Below are 18297 nucleotides of genomic sequence, written 5' to 3'. Positions count from 1 at the left end.
GCTCCAAAGCCGCCTTTCAAGCCTCAGCCTCACAACACCACCCCCTGCAAGTCCCGCCCCCAGCAAGCGAGAGCGTGAAGAGACATGACGTCTTTATTAGGCGGGTCTTGAAGCCCGAGGGGAAAGGCCGCGCGGGCGGGAGACCAGGGGAGGTGCGGGTCCGGGCCACTCCGCAAGCCAGTGCATGGCGACGCCGGGCCTAGCCGCGCTCGCAGATGACCTCGACCACACTGGGTTCCATGGGCACTGGGTCCGGGCAGCGCAGGGCAGCTGAGGCCACCACTTCATCCAGCAGTAGGTGCACAAGTTCCTCGTCGGCCACGAAGCGCCACAGGTAGAGCTGCAGGAAGTGGCAGTCCACCTGCACCTGCTGTAGCCCGAAGCGCCCAAAGGTGCGCAGGCGCACACACTCCAGCAGCGTCTTCAGGCTGATCTTAATGATGCCGGTCAGCACTGACACCTGCAGGGACACCAGGTGTTGGGGAGGGCACCCACGTTCTGGGCAGCGCCCAGGGAGACATAAGATGCTAGTAGCTGTGATGGGTTCTTTCAGGTAAAAAGGAGGGAGTGCGGGAGTGGTAAAATGTTATCACCATCTGGACGGGAGAGGACAGGGAACACCCAGCAATCAGAGGCAGAGATGGGCATCAGCACTGACGGGGGGGCGGGGGAGGGGCGGTTACAGGGTCAGGGGGAGAACCCCAGGTCCCTGAGCACGGGCTAGACTGAGGCAGAGACTATGTGTGAAGAGGAATCCCTGGGAGGACCCAGGACTACAGCGGGGACAAGCACAAGGGCCCAAGAGGCATATTAGATCAGCACCCAGACCCGGCTGGGAGGACACCAAGGGCAGGGCTGAGGGCCTTGGGATGGTGATGGTGGGGCTCTGGACCACGGCTCACTCCTAGAAACAGTCCTCAGAGACAGAAACTGGTGGGACAGTCCCAGGGCTCTGGGGGCCCAGTGTGCAGGCTGCTTCAGCCAAACTTCCTAAGGGCCCCTGGAAGGCAGGGTTACTGGGGACTTCGGACCTTGTTGAATTCCACAGGGCTGAACACATCAATGCGTTCAGAAAACAGCTTCTGGATGTTGCTCAAGAGGTTGGTGTCCATTGGGGCACTGCATGGGCGGAGACAAGCATTCGGAGCCCGCACTGCACGCCCGTTCTCCTTTGTCCATCCCCTAGGGGCTTCCCTGACAAGCACACCTGGGTGTATAGCTGGGTGCATAGCGGCCCTGCTGCCTAGAGCTGCTGTACACGGAGAAGGTCCTCTTGCTGGAGTCACTGCTCTGAGCCTTGCGAACACCCTCTTCGTACAGGAGCCCCACCTGGTGGTGGAAGGAGGCACTGCCAGGAGGCCAGAGCACCGGGACGTCTAGCCCACCCGGTGCCCTGGGCAAGGGCCAAGGATGCCCTAAGTTATACAGTCATTTGCTACAAGAATCACATTTGTTACAAGAATCACAGGGTAGTCAGGGTCTGGTACCTAGATGGTACTCAGTCACTATTTACAGAACTACTGTGTTTCCCCGAAAATGAGACTGGGTCTTATATTAATTTTTGCTCCAAAAGACATATTAGGACTTATATTCAGGGGATGTCATTCTGAAAACATCATACTAGGGCTTATTTCCGGTTAGGTCTTACTTTCGGGGAAACATGGTAGTGGAATGGGACAAAGGTGGGACATAAGAGTTGGCACGGAGGCCCTGATTTTCTGGGTAAGTCTGGGCCTCAGCTTTCTCATGGGTGAAATGGGGCGATGATGCCATCATCCAGGACAGAGGAGGAAAGAGGCCATGGATGCACGCACTGCCTGGCCCCTGCTGTCCTTATCCTTAGAGGGCTGTCCCCCCAGCACCCCCAGCCTGCACCACGGCTTCCCTGGCCAGCTCGGGGCAGCACCTGCACGTCAATAGCCGTTGTGTCCTCCACCACCCGCTTCATGACAGCACGCACGTTCCGGGGTTCCAGGGTACTGAGCCAGTCCCGTGTCTCCACACTCTTGCGCAGCATCTGTGATATGACTAGGCCCTGCACCTTCACGTAGTGGGTCAGCAGCCGCCGTGCCGTCTCTCTGGCCTCCGCACACAGTGTGCTTACAGGCGTCACTGGAGACTGGTCCTGAGCCAGGGATGCATAGGGCAGAGAGGCAGTAGGTACTGGGGGCACTGCCAACCAGGAGCTGAGCACAGGCTGGGCAAGGGAGAGGTTGGGTTGGGCACAGGCAGCTGGCCTGGGTCTAACCATGAGGGCACTGCCCAGCTTCCTGCGTTCCTAGCACCACCATCCCCTCTCGTTATGAGCTGGCAGTTCACCTGCACCAGAAACTGTTCATCAGTGAGGGTGAGGATGTAGGAGATGGTGGCTGTCTCGTAGTCCAGGCAGAGGCGGGACAGGAGCAGGAGGAGGGCAGGGGGCGTGGCACCCCCCTTCTCCCCAGGGCTGTCACAGTAGCTCTGAGCAGTCTGGCACATGGAGCGGATGAAGCCCACGATGAGGCCTTCACGGACACCCTGGCTGCAGAACTCACCCTGTGAGGAGAGGCCTAGATATACAGCCCGTCCCCTCTTCCAGGAAGTGGCTGCTAGTGGCCGTCTGCTGGGACCTTAAATGCACTGGCCCCTCCCCAAGGGACAGCCTGTTCCTTCGATCCAGTACCCCAGAGCAGCTACCTGCTTAGAGAAGGGTGTGGGCAGAGCCAGCGCTGGGACCCTGCTTGCAGATGCCCTCAGAGCCTTCCCCACCCCTCCAGGCTGTGCCAGCCATCCTCATGACAGCCTGAAACCACATCCAGAGTGCCTAGGGGCATTTACTGTGTGCCCTGGTAGCTGCCAACCTGCAGGATGAATAAAAGAATGCCCAGAAAGAAAAGAACACCCAGGGGCAGGCCATACCCGGAAGTAGGGCTTGTTGGAGAAAGACACCTCCTTGGCGGTGAAGAGGTGCACAGAAGCCAGTGAAGCCTTGATGTGGCTCAGGATGGAGCTGGCCACATTGGCCAGCAACTCGGCCAGGCCGGGGCCTTCCTTCCCGGCCAGGCGAGGTGCGGCCAGTGCCTGCCGCACGTCCGTCAGGCAGCCTAGGAAGGCTGCCTGCAGGCTCTGCAGGTGGTGGCCCAGGCGCTCACGGGCTACTCGCTCTACGATTTCCGTGGCAGCCTCGGCCAGCCCAGCAGCGGCCAGCAGGGCCCCCGGTGCCCGCAGGCGCCGGTGGAAGCGGTCCAGCGCCCGCACCAGTAGGGAGTTGTCACTGCCACCCTGCTCCTGCGCCAGCCGCCTCTCCACTAGCGCAAAGTAGCGGCTGCCCAGCTCCCGGGCGAAGGCTGCCAGCTTCTCAGCACCCGCTGGACCCTGGGCTGCAAACAGCTCCTGGTAGGCCGCCGCAACCTGGCAGAGGCCACCGACAAAGCCGTTGCCTCCGTGGTCGGTGAATTCCAGCACGTCGGGGGCCGGAGGAGAGGGCCCCAGCTCAGCCTCCAGGCTTCTCAGCTCCTGCTCCAGGCGGCCGCGGGCATGTGCCAGGAACTCCTCGCACAGCTCCTCCGCTGGCTCGCCCAGGGCCAGCAACAGCTCCACACACTCTGCCTGCTCGGGGGCACCGGAGCCGCCCTCCCTGCCGGGAGGAAAATGGCGGGGAAGGACAGGAAGACAGAATTCGGGGTGGGGATGCGGGAGACCAGAAAGAGCTGGGCAGGCGCAGGAGCCCGGCAGAGTGGGAATGGGTCAAGGGGCCACACCTGAATTGCTGCCGCAGCTGCTGGGCCAGGCGAGCCGTGATGACCTGGCAGTCGTCCTGGATGGCACGGAACGAGGGCAGGTGCTGGTACTGCTGCAGCACTGCCCGCGCGCGGCCCTGGTACCGCACCGCCTGCCCATAGGCGCCCAGCTCCACGCACTTGGTGAGACGCGAGGGCAGCTCGAACAGGAACTGCAGCTTCCGCAGCAGCGCGTGGACCCCTGGGGGAAGAGGGCAGGTTGTGTTAGCTCCGAAGCCCGAGGGCGGCCCACGTTGGCAGCCGCTCTGGGGCGGGGCCCACCTGCTAGTTTGGTGATGCGCTCGTGGCGGTCCTGCAGCGTGGCGCTGATGCGCGCGCTGAAGTCCGTGATCACCGCCATGTTCGTGGCCAGTCGGTCCATCTCGTCCTCCATCTTCCGGAAGTCGTTCTTCATCTTCCTGATGGTGTCTGGGAGGGCAAGGGCGCAGGACAGAGCAAATAAGATGATGACGAGGGGGGGAGGCGCAGCACCCCGCTTGAGACATGGTCCAGATGGCTTCACACACACTTGTCCCGTTCCCAAAAGCGGCTAGGCCGCTACTCAAGGGTTGCATTGATGGTTCAGTGCGATTTAAGGGCTGCAATGGTGCTTGATCACAGTAAATTGGTGGTGGTGGAAGGGGGCGGGAGGGCCGATCAAAATGCAGCAGGCATTTTCTGAGTACCCCATATGTGCCCTTCGCCCTGGTACAGTAGGAAGAGGGCCCATGGAGCCACAGTCCCTGCCCTCAGAACATGCCCAGATCCAAAGCACGGCACAGGGCACTTGGCAGGGACCTGTCTGCTCGTTCCCAGGGGCATCCTCCCTATTGGGCATATTGCCTGGTACCAGGGCCACAATAAATACTTGTTCACCTTTACCTCCTTCCCAGATTTGCCAAACCCTTTCACTCTGCCTTCTAGAATATGATTGATCTTCTCTGAAGGGTCCTTTCCCTTTTGTCCTAAGGAGGCAGGTCTTCCTTTCAAACCCAGGCGCCCCAGGGCCTGGCCCCTAACTGGATAGGTTCTACCCCTCCTCCCTTCAAGACCCCAGCTTCTTTAAAGACCATACCATCAAACTATGCCCCTCCTGTTGCTGTCCCTGCTGTCCTCTTCATGCTTCTCAGTTCCTGATCACTGTCACCTCCTATGGATGGCGACACCCCTGCCGATGAGCCTTGGGACATCCTTAACACTCCCTTCTCTGACCTCAATTCCATCCATTTTTGCCTCTGCCTCACCTGTGTCACCCTCCCCCGTCCTCGGCAAGAACTGCCTCCTCTACACTTGCAGCTTCAAGCCTCGCCACCTTCTACAATTCCCATCACTCACCCTGTCTACCCACTTGAATGATCCTCTGGCCTCTCCAGGAGCTCCAGACCCACTGACCCTACTAGTACTTCGTCACTATTCATCACACCCCTCGTGGCTGCACTGCCCTCTTCATTCCTCTTAGAGTCTGGTCCTCCACTGGCAGGACCAGACATGCATTTGCAAGTCCCCTTGCTTCTCATGCCCGCTCCCTCCATTACTTTTGAACCGGCAACCTTGTGGTCGAGAGGACGCGCTCCAACCAACTCAGCGGCAGCTCAGCTCAAGGTGCCAGTGTTCAATCTTAGTTGCAGGGGGCAGAGCCCACCATCCCTTGCGGGACTCGAGGAGTTGAACCAGCAACCTTGTGGTTGAGAAACCCCTGGCCCATGTGGGAATCGAACCGGCAGCCTTCGGAGTTAGGAGCACAGAGCTCCAACTGCCTGAGCCACTGGGCTGGCCCCTAATGAAACTCTTAATAATAATTCACCATATTAACAGATAAAAGAGACAATTCAAGATCTATTCTTGATTAAAAAAAAAAAAACTCTCGAAATCTATGTAACTTTACTAACAATTGTCACCCCAGTAAACTTTAATTAAAAAAAAAAAAAAAAAAGTAAATCAAACTATTAAAAAAAAACAACTCTCAATAAAATATGAACAGTTGAATATTTCCCTAACCTCCAAACAGCGTCACGATAATGAGGCAATGCTAGAAGCATTCAATCAAAATCGGAAACATGGCAAGGACGACCATGTTCTCTGCTGTCTAACATTGTTCAGGGGATACTAGCTGAACCAATTAGACCGCAGAAATATATTACAGATACGCAAAATGGAAAGGAGATAAAATTATCACTATTTGCAGATGACATATACACATATAATTGTATAAATAGAAAACACTAAAGAATCACTAAAACACTACTACAAACAGTAAGAGAATTTCATAAGATGACTGAGTATGAAATTAATATAAATTTATGTAAAGAAATTAATATAAAGAAAATTAATATGAAGTATTAAAGCAATAGCAGTCACACATACCAATTAGAAAATACAGAAGAAAACAACCCATTTTTAATAGCAATTTTAAAAGATCAAAATATCTAGAAATTTAAGAAACATTCAACATTTACACGACAAAACCTTTATAAATTACTGAAGAACATACTAAAAAGCCTGAAGAAGTGAAAAGACAAGCTATACTCTTGGATAGGAAGCCCGATATCACAAGATGTCTATTCTCCCTAGAAATTTAACTTGATCCAATAAAACTTTAAGAGACCAATTTTATATTTTTAAAAGTATAATTTAATGTTCAGATGGAAAAATATGAATACACAGAAAATTTTGGAAGTGAAAAGCAGCAAGAGGGAACTGTAAAGCGTTTGTAGCTTTATAGGTATAATAATTTAAAGTATGTGGCACTAATACATGGACAATTAGAGATCAAATGAACAAAACAGAAGTTTTTTGTTTTGTTTTTTAATCCAGAAACATAAAGAAATTTACTATTATAATAGAGTAGCATTTCAAGTCAGTGGGAAAATGATGAATTATTCAATAAATAGTGTTGGGACAACTGGGAGGCTACTTGAAACAAAAATATACTTGGATTTAGACCTCACACCTTGCATATATATACACATGCACACACACACACACACATACACACACACACACACACACACACACACACACACACACACAGAGCAGATGGATCAAAGTTTAAATGTGATTTTAAAATGTAATCACAAAAGTACATGAAGAAAATCAGGGAGAATTTTTAAATATTAGGGATGGAAAAGTTCTTGCTTAGAAACACTTCAAACTCAGAAGCTGTCAGAAAGATTAATAACGGGCGGCCGGTTGGCTCAGTTGGTTAGAGCACAGTGCTCATAACACCCAGGTCGCTGGTTCGATTCCCACGTGGGCCAGTGAGCTGTGCCTTCCACACCTAGATTGAAAACAACTCTACTTGGAGATGATGGGTGGGTCCTGGAAAAACACACTATTCCCCAATAAAATTGAAAAAAAAATTGAAAAATAAAATTGCTTGATCAATAGAAACCACCATGAGTTAAATCAAAAGACAAACTTAAAAAAAAAACTTCAAGTCCTATCATACAGAACAACTTTTCCCTAGTATGTGAAGAACTCTTACAAATCATTATGCAAAACAGCTCTATAGAAAAACAGGAAAAGGACATGACAGGCATTTCACAGATAAGGATGTCAAACAGCTCTTAAATACAAAAAGATGCTCAACCTTACAAGAGAAATTAAATTAAAACTACACAGAGACACCACTTTTCACCTCTGATTGTAAAAGATTGGAAATTTTGGTAACAGTTTTGGCCAAGGTATACGGAAAGAGCCATTCTCTTATTTGCTGGTGATTGTGCTAATTGATCAATATTTATAGGAAGGAATCTGGCAATATTAACTGCAGTCACTTGTGAGCCTTCGCACACCCACACCTGGTCCGTGTGTGGCTTCTGGACCTTGGGAACATTCTGTGAGCAAGATCGGGGCAGCAGCCCAACTTGGAGAGACAGAGGGAAGGGCGAGGTCGGAGGAGAAGAAACATCAATGACAATGATAAGAAAAATAAAAGGGAACAAAGAGACACAAAAGTTGCAAGGGAAAAACAGCAGAGAATGAAACAAATAGAACTACATAAGACCCCAAAGACCTAAAATCTGCAGTGCGATTTAAGAGATTTTAAAAAATTACATGATTATCACTTTGTGAGGAGTATAAATGTCTATTATCTTGCTTTGTACACCTGACACTAGTAAAAAAAATTGTTTTTAATTACATGAGGAGGTAGACCGTGAGTCAGCAAAAATGAACTTCTCGTGTTAGCAACACAGGCTATGGGACAAGACCACCTTCCCGTCTTAGAGATGTTCCAGAGAGGAAGATTACTAGAAAATTAAGTAACACGATAGGATATGTCTGTACTACTCTTTGGGGCCACTTTGTTAGAGTGGCTTGTACCTTGTTGGAAAGTGACAACTGCGTTGCCAATTCATGTACAGTGAATTAATGGACACGGCACAGAGTGGGCAGTTATAAACTGAATAAAAGCAGAGGCAAAAGATGGAAAGAGGTACCAGAGGGCTCATGAGCTAATGGTCATGGAGACACTTGCAGTTCATCAGGCATCTCATCTCCCCCCAGTGAACTGTTTTTTTGTTTATTTTATTCTTTTTTATTGTTTTTGCTTTTTTAAAATCCCCCCCCCCCCCCAGTGAATTCTTGTTTTCACTTCCCAACCACTTAACCAGCGATATACCCTCGGTCCAAGTCTGTCAAATGCTACCATCAGAAGAGCAGATTCTTTCTGGAGTGGCTGTTTGGGCCCATGACACTTCAGTGCTACCTCAAAAAGGAAACCCACATGTGACTTCCAAAGGAAAACAAAATCCAAAGGCTAAGTTATCACTAACACAGTAAAATAAAACCCAGCACCGGTGTCACTGTTGCTGACTGCACAGCCAGAGAGCCATTACCATGGAAATAAAAGCAGCACTGTACCAAAAAAACACACACCAAAAACCCAAAAAACAGCTGAGTACTGAAGACTACACTGTATATCCTTGAACTGTTTCAAGCCTGTTCAGAAAAGCAGTTGGCACAGGGTGAATGACAACCATCTGGATGCCAAAATGTTAGCGACCGAGGGAGAGGACTGGGGGGCAACTGGTTGGAGGCTGGAGGGGGCCTTGCTGGTCATGCTGAGTGCAGACGGGGGTTCCATTTGGGAAATTCGTGCAGCTGTCTGGCCACTTAAGACCTGTGTACTTCTCTGTAGGTCTGATCGTGTCAGCAAAGCTCACTGTCACACATCACTTTTGTCTTTGCCGGGGAAAGGAAGGGGACGAGGCTTTTCACTGCACAGCCTTTGGGACCTTTCCAATTGGGAAACAGATAACTGCATTCATCCATAAACAAACTCAATGTCTAGCCAGGGGTCAGCAAACTATAGCCTACAGACCAAACCTGGCTTGATACCTGCTAGTTCTGTTTTTTAATGGGATATAATGGACGTATCGGAAAAATTCAGTGGTTTTTAGTACATTTAGTCTAATCACAAGGTTGTACAACCAACATCGCTATCAATTCTAGAACTTTTCCTGACCCCCAAAAGAAACCTCAATATCCCTTAGTAGTTACCCCCTATTTCTACCATGCCTCAGTCCCTGGCATTAATGTATTTTCTGTCTCTGTGGATTCGCCTATTCTGTACATTTAACATAAATGGAATTACACAATATACTGCTTTCTGTGTCTGGCTTCTGTCACTTACCATGTTTTTGAGGTTCATCTACATTGTAGCACGTTTCAGTATGTCATGCCTTTTTATGACTAATATAGATCTACCATATTTGTTTCTCTACTCATCAGTTAGTGACCGCTTGGGTTGCTTCTACTTTTTGGCTATTGTGACTAATGCTTCTATAAATGTTTGTGTATAAGTCTTTTATGAACATACATTTTGCAATTCTCTTCAGCACATTCCTAGGACAACTGCTGGGCCATATGATGACTCGGAGCTTAGCTTTCTGAGAAATGGCCAAACTGTTTTCAGGGGGCACCATTTTGCATTCCCACCAGTAACATATGAGGGTTCCAATTTCTTCACATCTTCACCACCGTTTGCTATATTCCATTTTTGGGTCACCCTAGTGGGTGTAAAGTGAAATCTCATTGTGGTTTTGATTTGCATTTCTCTAGTAACCACCAGCATCGAGAGCATCTTGACACGTACTCATTGATCATTTATACATCTTCTTTGGAGAAATGTGTATTTGAATCCTTTGCTCATTTTTAAATAGGGTTCTTTTTAGTTCTGAGTTGTAAAAGTTCATTATATATTCTGGACATTAGACCCTTAGATATATGGTTTGCAAACATTTCCTCCCATTCTGTGGGCTGTCCTATCATTTTCTTGACAGTGTCCTTTGAAGCACAAGGTTTTAATTCTGATAAAATCCAATTTGTCTATTTTTTTTCTTTCTCTATGTGAGTTTTTGGTGTCTATAAAGAAAACACACATTCCTGTTTGTCTTCTGTACTCTTAATACTCCACTGCAATACTAGTTCACATCTGACACCAGTGTGAATTTTCCAAACTTCCAGCAATTCCTGCGACTACAGTTTAACTTAATTCTGACACTATCTACCTGGAGTTAGCACTAGACCTCACAGGTTAAGGGCGCAGTCCCACAGGACTACCCTCCCCCGCAATTCAGATGTCAATTGCATCTCCAGGTTGTCACTGACTGACCAGCTTCTGACTGACCAGCTATGAATCAGAAGCTCCCATGACCCCTTCCTCAGGTTCAATTAATTTGCTAGCATGTCTCACAGAACTCAGGAATAATAGTTTGCTTACTAGATCACTAGGTTATAACAAAGGGATACCATTCAGGAACAGCCAGATGGAAGGGGGCAAGGTAAGTGGGAAGGGGCAGAGCTTCCATGCTCTCTGGGCACGCCACTCTCCCAACACCGCCGCGTGTGCACCAACCTGGAAACTCTCCAAACCCTGTCCTTTGGTTTTTATGGGGGCTTCACTACACAGGCAGGATTGATCAAGCCACTGAACACTGGTGACTGAACGCAATCTCCAGCCTCTCTCACCTCCTGGGAAGGCTAGGGGGTGGGGCTGAAAGTTCAACGCTCTGATCAAGTGGTTGGTTCCCTTGGCAACCTGCCCCCATCCTCGGATTATCTTGGGGCTTTCCAAAACTCACCTCATTAACATAAACGCAGGAGTGGTGGGAAGAAGCCGATTATATGAATAACAAAAGACATCCATTTCACCTTTATTGATCTGGAGCTATTTCAGGAACTTGGAACAAAACTAAGTACTGTAACAAAAGATGCCACTCTGGCTTTTATACAGGAAATCCCAAGGAGTGTTAGGAGCTATGAGCCAGGGACAGTGGATGAAGACCAAATCCAGGTATCCCCAACTCTCCCCAAGTTCACTTTTAGGAAAGACCTACAGTAGGTACCTGTTTTCAGTAACAAAGAAATTTGAAGAATGCCCCCTCCCTCGCACCACAGATAAGCACCCCATGTGCTCATATTGTGCCCAAGCTTATCAATTCCATTTTTTAGAACGCTTTCTTCATTTAGCTTCTGAGACACCCAGGCTCCTGATTGTCCTCAAACCTCCCCAAATGCTTGTTTCCTTTGTGTGATCTTCCTTCCCTTCACATACGCTAACAAACGAAAAAATGTAATGTTTGCAAAATTCCTGTGAGAAATTTTTCAGCACAGAAAGTAGGACTTCTTGCTGTTTGATTCTGGTATTGGCAAATAGAAAGGCACCTACTCACCGAACCGGCTTCAAATCAGATAAAAAAACAATGACAATGTGTTTCCACACCAACCACTGCAACACTAGCAGAGTAAGAGACATTAGAATGCACTCCACAGAGGTTCATGGAACATTCCCATGGACTGCAGGTAGATACCCCTGGGATCTGCCTCCAGAACTAAGTAAGGTACATGTGGGGCCAACATTACTACAAAAGTCTGAGTAGTGAATTTCACCAACACAAGACAGAAGCTAGTGTGGACGACAGTTAAATATTGTCTAACGATGTCCTGAAGAGAGAATATAAGGGATAGAAGGAAAAAGAGCTCTTTATGATCTTTGTGTCTCTTAACGTCATAAGTATTCTCTTTGCTTAATTAAAAAGAGAGGGAGGGGGCCAGCCCGGTGGCTCAGGTGGTTAGAGCTCCGTGCTCCTAAGTCCGAAGGCTGCCGGTTCGATTCCCACATGGGCCAGGGGGCTCTCAACCACAAGCTTGCCAGTTCAATTCCTCGAGTCCCACAAAGGATGGTGGGCAGCGCCCCCTGCAACTAAGATTGAACACGGCACCTTGAGCTGAGCTGCCGCTGAGCTCCCGGATGGTTCAGTTGGTTGGAGCGCGTCCTCTCAACCACAAGGTTGCCGGTTCGACTCCCGCAAGGGATGGTGGGCTGTGCCCCCTGCAACTAGCAACGGCAACTGGACCTGGAGCTGAGCTGTGCCCTCCACAACTAAGACTGAAAGAACAACTTGAAGCTGAACGGCATCCTCCACAACTAAGATTGAAAGGATAACAACTTGACTTGGAAAAAAGTCCTGGAAGTACACATTGTTCCCCAGTAAAGTCCTATTCCCCTTCCCCAATAAAAATCTTAAAAAAAAAAAAAAAAAAAAAAAAAAAAAAAAAAAAAGAGGGAGGGAGGGAGGGGGAGGGACGAAAGGAAGAAAGGAAGGGGCAAGCCCATTCTCAAGACAGACCTGGACCGGAGAAGAAAGCTACCACTAATGAAATAAACTATCCCTTACTAAGGCATCCTTAGTGTCAGGGATTCTAAGTATTTCAGATACATTTGTTTCAAAATTTCATTTGTCCTTTCTCCCCTTTGGTTCTTAAAACAACCCTGTGAGAACAGCTATTACCTCTATAGTAATATGACCACAAAATATCTGAGAGAGAGGTGAGAGTGGATGAATGTCAAGGCAGGAATGGAATCTGGGTCTCCTCCCTCTAAATCCCCAGCTAGTTTCCCCAACACATGGGGAGGAACTGGGGGAGGTGGGACTGTGAAGGGTGTGTCCCTGTGGGAATCACCTGTGGCTGAGATGAACTTGTTGTAGTTCTCATAGACCAGGGTCTGCATGTCGCTGTCTAGAGCCCTGATTTGCCGCACCATGTCCGTCTCACTGTCCATCAGCTGGGCCAGGGGGCACTCTCTACGCAGCTGGAGGAAATTGGGTGATTAGTATTCAAGTCCGAGGATAGTCATGTCCCCCAGCCTTGCCCCTCACTGGAAGGCTTGCGGTGCAAGAAAACCCTGATCTCAGCCCCCGTCAGGAATCCCCAAATGGAGCCTATAAATGGCAAGGCTCAGGAGTTACTAGGTTTGAGGGACCCTATTTAGAGTTTGTCAGCATTGAAATCCTCAGACAGCCAAGGCCCAGTCCTTGGGGCCTATCCTGGGCCTATCAGAACACCAGGAGACCTCCTCAGTTCAGCCCAAATCTGTCCACGCCCCCTTAGACTCCAGCTCTGTCCCAACTGCTAGGCCAAGGGTCGTCTTCCTTATGAACCACTGCTTCCTTCACCACAACAAAGTCGGAAGCATGATCTGAGAGTGCAATATATCGGGGGCCTGATTCACACACACACACACACACACACACACACACACACACACATATTCTCTCACATACCTTGTCCAGATACATTTCCGGGTCGAAGTGCGCCCCATTGAGGTCTGTCGGGTCCAGGGGGTCCTGCCCCGGCGCCTCCCCCTCCGAGAGGCCGTAGTAAAGCTTCAGCATTCCGTGCGCCTTTCGCCGACGCTCCGGAGCCTCCGCCTCAGGCCCCTCCGGGGAGTCCCCAGGTCCAGACCCCGGGCCTGGCCCAGTGGCTGCTGCAGCCATCGCTCCAACTGCAGCCCACCGGCGTGAGGCAGGGAAAGGGACAGGGAGGAGGCACTTCCGGGAACCATAAAGTTGTTGTTGAAACGACGCAGTCCATCAAGTGCAACGTCCCCCGGCCGACGTTGGTACTTTGAGACTAGAGTTCCCCCGTATCTTTCTTCCCCAAGCGAAGAGGTTCCGGGAAAGCACTGGTTTCCCCCAGCTTCTCACGTGGAAGGATTTTGTGGAACTGGTCGGGTTGCTGCCTTGGCTGAGGGAGGGTGGGTCGCTGCTCCCAACCCCGCACCCCCGCACCCCACAGGCAAGGGCCCGCGGAATATGTCCCTAGACGCAGCGGACGGAGTGCGAGCTGTACAGCCAGAGAGCGTGTGCCTGGCATCCTCCCACTGCCTGGTTACCTGGGCAGCGGCTCAGTTTCCACCTTAGATCCCAAAACTGGGGTGCATACTTCAAGGGGGGCTGCGGAGGATTAAATGCAGGTACAGTACGCCGCACGGTGCCTCTAGCGCAGTGTGTCTCCAGGCCTCGTCCTGTGACAGCATCAGAAATGCCTTCGTTAATTACCTGTGGTGCATTTTAAGACTCTGGGCGTCCCCCAAACCTAGATGCTGCTTCTTTTTTTTTTTTTTTTTAAGTCCACAATTCGTTCTGATGCACTTAAATATTCCGTGTTTACAAGACAGACTTGCTGATCTTAAATGACTGATAGGATGTGGAGTGAGGAGTTGGGTGGAGTTGGGTTTCTGATTTGGACAAAGGTGTTCACCAAGGTGAAGAACTCAAGAGGACAGAATGACTTGGAGTTCAAACTGAGACATGCTGAGTTTGAACGGAGAAAACGACTTTATCAGCGTTGTCCTTGAAACATTACTTATGATGGGCTGGGGGGGGCGGGGTTAGAACGGAAACAGCCTTATTTGTCAGGGTCCTGCAGGCCAAACACATTCCACCACCTTTCCACATGGCCTGTGAACTATGAATGTTTTCTTTTTCGTATTTAAATGGTTGAAAAAAATAAGAATGACATTTCATGACACGTGAAAATTATATGAAATTCATATAGAGTAGATCTCACAAGTTTTGATCACAAGAAAAAATATAACTGGTGATGGATATTAACTAGACTTGTGATCATTTTGAAATATATATAAATATTGACTCATGTTGTACACCTGAATCTAATGTTACATATTATATCTTCATTTAGAAATTATTTTCATAAAATCATATGAAAATTGTGAAATTGTATGAGACATTTTAGTGTCTATAGTTTTATTTGAACACAGCCATGCCCATTTGTTTATACACGATCCATACCTGCTTTTTCTCTACAACAGTGGAGTTCAGTAGTTGCAACAGCGTCCATGTGGCTGGCAAAACCCAAAACAGTTGCTGTCTGGTTCTTTACAGAAAAAGCCTGTTGATCCCTGAATCTATGGGATATTCAGAGGATGTTTAAAAAAACGAAGATTTCAGCCTATGAAGCTATACACTTAAGAAAATGAAGAAGAGTATAAAGATTTAGATTTATTCCAAGAGGCCTATAAACATTTTTTAAAATTGCAGAATATTTAGAAAAATTATCCAAAATTTGGAAATAAGACCAAGAGTGTAGTATGTCCTTCCAATGTCATACTGGGCCATTATTTCACAAGCCCACCCAAGGATTATTTAATTACCCAAAGGAATGGACATTTGTTTGATTTTGTTATTTACTAGTCAGTGTTCAGACTCTGAAATTACAAGTAGATATTTTCCAGGAGAGACGCAAAACATTTATATCTAGTAAAAAAAATTAACCTCAAAAGTTATTATTTTTACTAAAATGTTTATTAATTGCCCTGTAGGGCATCGTGTTTTTTTGTTTTTTTTTTAATTTTATTGGGGAATATTGGGGGACTGTGTTTCTCCAGGGCCCATCAGCTCCAAGTAATTATCCTTCAATCTAGTTGTGGAGGGCGCAGTTCAGCTCCAAATCATTGTTTTCAGTCTTTAGTTGCAGGGGGTGCAGCCCACCATCCCATGTGGGAATTGAACCAGTAACCATGTTGCTGAGAGCTGTGTTCTAACCAACTGCGCCATCTGGCTGCCCAGGACATCAACGTTTTGTATCTAACCTATAACCACATTCTAACATTCCTCTTTAAATGCCTGTCAATAGCCAGCTCTTCAGGATGATTTACTGCCTGAGGAGAAACCCCCTCTCTAATGAGTTAATGCATCTTAGTTACATATTCATTCTATATTGAGATGTTTATAACTTTTTTAAAGTTGTACTTTGACAATACATATGGTGTGGCTTTTAAAAGTGTTTTATATGTTATGCACGTGTACTCCTACGTGCACGTAGATGTATGAAGTTACATCAATAAAGGACCAAAACGATGCCCACTCGCCAACCTGTTGAAGGGGTTACCTCTGTAGGAGTGAGGGCGGAGGACTGTTACATTTTCCTCTGTATGCTGGTGTAGTATACAAATCTTGTTTTCCCCCTTCTTCCGCCTCCTGTTCAACCCGTTGTTTCTCAGTCTAGTCGTGTAGGACCCAGCTCCCTGGCCCATGCTGGTATTATGAGCCTTGCGCTCCCCCCAGCTGAGGCAGTTGGTCACTGGTCTGGCCACTCACGGCAGCACACAGCGGTCTGCTGCACCTCACAACGACCTCTGACTGTTCAGGGCAGCCCAGATCCAGGGAGAGCAGTTATTCATAATCTTAGCTGCAGAGGGCGCAGCTCACTGGCCCAGCGACCTCGGTGTTAGAAGCAAGGTGCTCCAACCACCTGAGCCACCAGGCCGGTCACAAATCTTTTATAAGAACATATTCATACATTACTTGGGTAATTGCTTAAATGGCATCGAACTAGGAGCCCTAACGTATAAAAGTTAATTTGTATTCAAATGAGAACTGAGCTGAGGTGCAATTATTTCAACAGTGGGATCATAGGTGGCATTGGGGCATCACCCCTTTAATGTGTTAGGATGGGGTTTGAGGGACTGTGGTGATTAATGATACTGAGTAGCAAACATGGATGGTGAGGTCAGGCTCTAAACCTACTGCTTCAAAACAGAAGAATTTGGGTCTTGGCCTGACCTGGGACCTAACTAACTTCTGGGGCAGTCAGGCAAGAGGCAGTGGGGATGGCCAAGTTCAACATCGAGTCCTTCTTCTACTTTAGTTCCTGGGAGCTTGCATGTCCCTTCACACCACTTCTGCCCATGTTTCTGGCTTATTTTGTTGAGTCCTGGAGGTTTCATCTTGAATGTATGAAGGAAATGTTTTCTTCTTGGCTTCTAACTGTCCCTGCTCATTTCATAGCCTCAGGTAGAACTGGATCTTAGCCTCAGGACTAATGGCCCCAGTCATTGGCTGTGAAAGCTTGAGTGGACAATCCCTCTCTCTACCTCAAATTTGCGTGTAAAACAGGATTTATGCCACTGGCCCCAGCTTTCTCACGGGACTCTTGGTTGACAAAGATGATGGGTGTGAAAATGCTGAGTGCCGGGAGAGGGGAAAGCTGGTCAGCATCAGGTCCTTGAAGAACATCTGGGGAGAAGATGGAAAATCCAGTTGCTCAGGGCCACACCTGAGGAGGGCATGGCAAAGTCCCAGGACAGCTGTGGGGAATCTGTTGTCCCTTTCCTTCCCTTAGTTCCTTCCCAATAGGGGTTGGAGCAAATACTTAGAGCTTGTGATCCAACCCCAGGCCTCCCCTCACCTGGGAATGCCCTCCAGCTACACATCTGGGTCCTAATGTCTCATCTGCCTGACTTGCTGTGGACCTAAGACATGCTCCCCCCGACACACACACTTTTCTGATCCCCCGTTCTTCATCTGTAGTGTGCCCACACTAAGTCCTCTGTCTTAACTCAGTAGTTCAAACTGTTGAGGACTCAGTGGGAAAACGTTAAGTGCACCTGGTGGGATGAAGGGAACGCTGTCCCTTCCTCAACATGACAGGCTCCCACTCATCTGTACCTTTAGTCCACTACTCCGCCACAAGTCAGCGCCCCAACCGCCCATGAAACACTCCTGTGTTCTAGAACTTCAGCTTGTGTTCTAGAATCTTGTCCCCTTGAACGTCCTCCTGGTTTTAGAATCCCACTGCTATTCCAGACTGTGCATTCTAGAAGCGGTGGAGTCAGGTGCTTTTCCTGGGCAGTGTCGGCTTGCTCAAGCTCTACTGACTTGAGTCTGTACTGCTGCCAGGATGCGCTGGCGGGACCGCATTGCCGTGCTCTTCTTCCCGCAAGGCATGATGCTCACCGTGGCTGCCCTGATGCTCTTCTTCATACACCTGAGCGTCCTCGCCAGCGACGTGCACAACTTCTACTTCACCCACCACTACGACCGCATGAGCTTCCGCTACACAGTGGCCCTGATGGTAGGGCCGTGGCAGGGGCTCAGGGGCGGTCGGGGAGGCCCAGGGCCTGATGGAAACCCCACTGTTGTATCAGGGGGCCACTCTCCCACTGGATGGGGCCTACAGTTCTCCCAGGTGATCAGTATCTGCTGGGCTGCCATGGGGTCGCTCTATGCTGAGATGCTAAACGACAAGTTTCTTCGGTACTTTGCCCTGACTATCCTGAGTGAGTGACGGAATGGGGAGCTCTGGGACCCCGAGATGTGGAGGGGGCAGGGAAGGCTGATGGGGGTTCTCTCCACCCAGTGCTCAATGGAGTCATGTTCTTCAACCGTCTGTCCCTGGAATTTCTGGCCCTCCAGTACCGGGAGGAGAATCACTGAAGCTTGGGGGCTGG

The 18297-nt window shown here is 49.0% G+C and overlaps 2 protein-coding genes across 2 annotated transcripts; one reads left to right on the top strand and one right to left on the bottom strand.

The window, feature by feature from the left end:
* Window positions 1-75: 75 nt before the first annotated feature.
* On the bottom strand, window positions 76-13640 carry VPS51 (VPS51 subunit of GARP complex). Its single transcript, XM_019737831.3, has 10 exons — window positions 13328-13640; window positions 12726-12855; window positions 4041-4187; window positions 3741-3960; window positions 2899-3616; window positions 2320-2535; window positions 1907-2125; window positions 1208-1329; window positions 1032-1119; window positions 76-460 (listed from the first exon to the last, which is right to left on the bottom strand). Exons 1-10 carry the CDS (start codon window positions 13538-13540, stop codon window positions 200-202), a joined length of 2334 nt encoding a protein of 777 aa, XP_019593390.3. The 5' UTR covers window positions 13541-13640; the 3' UTR covers window positions 76-199.
* A 4066-nt stretch (window positions 13641-17706) lies between these two features.
* CATSPERH (catsper channel auxiliary subunit eta) lies at window positions 17707-18283 on the top strand. The gene is made up of 2 exons (XM_088789686.1): window positions 17707-18126; window positions 18207-18283. Exons 1-2 carry the CDS (start codon window positions 17748-17750, stop codon window positions 18281-18283), a joined length of 456 nt encoding a protein of 151 aa, XP_088645812.1. The 5' UTR covers window positions 17707-17747.
* Window positions 18284-18297: the final 14 nt, after the last annotated feature.

This window comes from Rhinolophus sinicus, chromosome 14 (genome assembly GCF_057876585.1).
Source record: "Rhinolophus sinicus isolate RSI-liver-muscle chromosome 14, RSI-T2T, whole genome shotgun sequence".
Taxonomy (NCBI): domain Eukaryota; kingdom Metazoa; phylum Chordata; class Mammalia; order Chiroptera; family Rhinolophidae; genus Rhinolophus; species Rhinolophus sinicus.
This window is presented reverse-complemented; position numbering and strand designations above follow the sequence as displayed.